The sequence below is a fragment of the Talpa europaea genome, assembly GCF_964194135.1.
Source record: "Talpa europaea genome assembly, chromosome: 10".
In the NCBI taxonomy this organism is placed as follows: domain Eukaryota; kingdom Metazoa; phylum Chordata; class Mammalia; order Eulipotyphla; family Talpidae; genus Talpa; species Talpa europaea.
Window position 1 is genome coordinate 11136510 of NC_140077.1, and position 4463 is coordinate 11140972.

The 4463-nt window shown below is 52.7% G+C and overlaps 1 protein-coding gene across 1 annotated transcript; it reads right to left on the minus strand.

Moving 5' to 3' along the window:
• Positions 1-2778: 2778 nt before the first annotated feature.
• ADRB1 (adrenoceptor beta 1) lies at positions 2779-4188 on the minus strand (the record flags this gene model as incomplete). Its single annotated transcript, XM_084245863.1, has 1 exon — positions 2779-4188. Exon 1 carries the CDS (start codon positions 4171-4173, stop codon positions 2779-2781), a length of 1395 nt encoding a protein of 464 aa, XP_084101989.1. The 5' UTR covers positions 4174-4188.
• Between the last annotated feature and the right edge of the window lie 275 nt (positions 4189-4463).

Sequence of the window (4463 nt, forward strand, 5' to 3'; positions counted from 1 at the left end):
ACTGACTTTCTTCCTATTCACTAAAAAGTTTAGGCCTGTCTACTAACTCATATTCTATTGGTTAGCAAAGGATGTTCATGACTTAAATACCTGAGGTTTGATGGGCCTATATGATAGGCTTGGGAAAAGAATTTTGCTTTTTAATTTGAACATTTGTCTAGACAAAATAACAAAATAAGTAATCGGAAAATTGGGAAGTGAAGAACTAATGGGATACTTCAGGGTTCTTCAGATGAAACTAGACATTAAGTGTATTAATTTTCAAGTATAAAGAAATAAAGAACAAAATGCATTTTCATGGAGAGGGATAGAAATGAACTGTTTTTAGGTCATACAGGAAAGTATAGTGAGATTTCATCCCGACATTGATTTTACATTCACTAAAATAAATTTTAGTATATTTATCTTTTTATTTTTAAAGAAATTTCCCATCTTGTCCTACTCCCCTACCCCCTTTATTTTTGTTGGAGAAAGAGGTTAAAACTTTTTAGTAAAACTTTTTAGTAAAAACTGCTGCTGTTCACTCATCCAGTAAATCTTCTTGTCTCTCAAACATCTATATTCTTAACCTTTCTCAGAAGACTATCTCTTGGTCTTTAGAATATCCCGCTGCACAAGATAGATAATCAATCTTGACTTTCCCTAGCACAGAATAGTTTGTTCTTGTTCAATCTCAGTACAAACCATACTTTATGCTCTTCACTTTGGTTTCTTTACTGTACTATCATGAAATGAAAAATTTGTTTAAAGATACAAAGACAAATACTTACACTTATTTTGGAGAATGCAGAATTAATCTCAGGCTGGAATTTCACTAGAATTTCTTTCGGAAATAATTTTATGAAAAATACCCATAATTAGGAAGTTAAAAATTTTCACGTTTGCTTTTACCTGTGACTTGCCCACCCAAATCTTCTGCCAAAAGGATGTATTTAATCACACAAGAAAAAATATTTACTTAAGAGCCCTTTTATAAATTTTGGCTTAACCATGAAAGCATTTTACATTCGAAGCAGATACTGGAGAAAAATCTGCACACCGATCATCTGTGATTTTACCGAATTCCAAGTAGGCAAGTGATTGTTTAATGAGCTAGTCTTCTTCCCTGCATTTCTGTGCAAAGTTGCAGCTGAGTTCTCTGTCCCAATCACTTCTTTCAAGGACGATACACAATCCCAAATGTTACGTCTTAAGTGTAGCAGATGGAATCTTGAAAACACCTACAAGTAGCCTGGAATACTTGAATCTGACTGTGAAAATTTAGAGCAAGTCTGTAGCTCTCAGTAGGTGCCTGCCTTATTTGGTCTAGAGGCATTTTGCTATGTTATTGAGTCATGAAAAGCTATTAAAAGAGCTCTATGGGAAATTCAGCCTATATCTTGAACAAAACAAACTGTCTTTCCCATCATAGCTGACCACTTACAGACACACGGTACGTATCTTGATTGTGCTTCATTGGTATTTTATTGCACATGGACCAATTCCTCACACAGTAGTTAGTTGCACCAGAGTATAAATACTTGGTAAAACACTCAAGGAAATAGAATTTATACACAAGTGCTAAATTTGACCGGATTCACATGGGCACTTGGACATACAAAAATAATAAAAAAAAATTCTGAAGATAATTATATGTGTAATATGGATACAATTACAGTACCATGATAAAAGAGTATAAAAGGTATCTTTCCAATAAATCATTAGCTCGATAACATAGACAGCAGAAGTAGAGTCTGAATTTTATTTTCGTTTTTAAGATTCCCCCCCCCCATTAAAAATATGTAATTTCTTTTTGTGTAAGTAATCTTTTGTGGACTTTACAATTCCTAACACTGTGCAAAAATGGCATTTTGACCCACTCTTTTTTTCTATTTTTATTGTTTGCTTTGACCCATGTGTGCAGTAATCTGAACTGTTTCCTTTTTTTTTTTTTTTTTTCTTCCTTTTCTGTCCTGTCTTCAATGGACAGTCACAAGGTACAGAGGCTCAGTGCCTGGTCCTTCCAGCTAATATTGATACACAAATATGCTGTTTAATATAAACAAGTCTTTCTATCTTGCTGTGCAATGTGCACAAAGTGAGGTAGAAACCCCCTCGGCCTGACCACGGAGGTGCAGGGACAGCAGGTTCGCCCTAGGAAAAGAAAGCAAGGTGAGGCGTGTGCCGAGAATAGCTTAAATTTCCCCAAATGTGATTCTGCCTTCATCCTTTCCTTGTGTTTAAAGAACAGGAGAACTCCTTACTCGGGACTTACACTGAAATCTCTCTGAAAAGCAAAAGAAAACGTTCTGACAAACTGTCACCCCCTGTCCCCTTCTCTCTCCAAGACTGCATCCCGGGAACAGGATGGAAGCCAAGCGCATAGACTTGTACCCCCTACTGCTTCTCCTCTTCCCTTCCCCCTCCCTGGTCCCTGCAGAAAGGGTCAAAAACCACCTGGAAAAAAAAAAAAATCTAAAGATGCATAACACGAACACATAAGAGAAGGCCGAACCACAAACAGCACAAAGAACCCAAGCAAAACCCGCAAGCCACGCTCCCATCCCTTCCCAAACTTTCCTTTCTGTGCAACGGCCGTGGCTTCTGTCTCGGGTGCCTCACGCGCGGCGGGTTTGCGGGTTTGCAGTTCACCTGCTCTGGTCTTGCGTAAACACAGCTCTCCTTCCCCAGGACGCCGCTCCGGGGCGCGCGGGCTCGCCTCCTCCCAGGGCGCAGCGTCCGCGTCCGGGCCAGGGAGGTGGCCAGGTGTGTGCACAGGTGGGGAGCCGGCGCCCGGCCCTACACCTTGGATTCGGAGGAGCGTCCGGGCCGGCGGGGCTCGTCCAGGCTGGAGTCGCTGTCCGCCGCCGCCCCGCCGTTGCAGCCCGCCCAGGGCTCCAGGAGGCGCGCGGGGGGCGCGGCCCCGACGTCGTCGTCCTCGTCGTCCGAAGCGGCTCCGGGCGAGGGCGGCGGCCCGTTCCCGGCCAGGCAGCCCGCGGCGCGCGCCCGGGGCCCGGTGGCCGCGTGGCCCCTGCAGGCCGCCCGGCGCGCGCAGCAGAGCAGGCGCTGGAAGGCCCTGCGGAAGTCGGGGCTGCGGCAGTAGATGATGGGGTTGAAGGCCGAGTTGGCGTAGCCCAGCCAGTTGAAGAAGACGAAGAGCTGGTCGGGCACCAGGTCCCGGTGGAAGGCCTTCACCACGTTGGCCAGGAAGAAGGGCAGCCAGCACAGCGTGAACACGCCCATGATGATGCCCAGCGTCTTGAGCGCCTTCTGCTCCCGCAGGGCCACCAGGCGCGAGGGCCGCCGCTTGCTGGTGCGCCCGTTGGCCAGCGGCGCGGCGGCGGGGCGCGGGGACCCCGGCGAGGGCGCGGGCGAGGGCGGCCGCGCGGGGCCCCCCAGAAAGCGGCGCTCGCAGCTGTCGATCTTCTTCACCTGCTTCTGCGCCTCGCGGAACACCCGCAGGTACACGAAGGCCATGATGCACAGGGGCACGTAGAAGGACACGACCGACGAGGCGATGGCGTAGGCCCGGTTGGTGACGAAATCGCAGCACTTGGGGTCCTCGTAGCAGCGGTTCGCCTCGTCGCTCTCGGCCCGCCACCAGTGCATGAGGATGGGCAGGAAGGACACCAGCGCCGAGATGGCCCACACGGTGCACACGAGGGCCCGCGCGCGCGCGCGCGTCAGCAGGCTCTGGTATCGGAAGGGCGACGTGATGGCGAGGTAGCGGTCCAGGGCGATGACACACAGGGTCTCGATGCTGGCCGTGACGCACAGCACGTCCACCGAGGTCCAGAGCTCGCAGAAGAAGGAGCCGTACTCCCAGCCGCCCCACACCACGATGGTGGCCCCGAAGGGCACCACCAGCAGCCCCATGACCAGGTCCGCGCTGGCCAGGGACATGATGAACAGGTTGGTGAGCGTCTGCAGCCGCGGCGTCTTGGCGATGGCCACGATCACCAGCACGTTGCCCGCCACGATGAGCAGCACGATGAGCGCCATCAGCAGGCCCATGCCGGCCGTCCACTGCTGCGACAGCGGCGCGGCGGCCTCCCCGGCCGGGGTCAGCAGCGAGGCGGCCGGCGACGCCGGCACCAGCAGCCGCGCCGCGGTGGCCGCGCCGTCGGGGAGCGGCGCGGCGGACGACAGGTTGCCCGGCTCGGAGGCGCCCAGGGCGAGCGCCCCCGCGCCCATGCCGAGCTGCGGAGGCCGGGGGCGGGGGGTGTGGCGGGGCTGGGCCGTGGCGGGGGGACACCCCAGGGGCCGGGGCGGCGGGGCTCGCGGGCGGAGGGCGCGGCCGGGTCAGGGCAGCCGCGGCGCGGGGCCGGAGGCATGGGCGCCGCGCGCCTTCCCCGCCGGAGCCGAGCGCTGTCGCCGCCGCCGACGCCGCTGCTGGAGCCGCTGCCGCTGCTGGAAAAGCCGCCGGGACCTCAGCATGTTTCTGAGCGCGCCGAGCCCGCGGCCCCGGCACCCGGCACCCACCC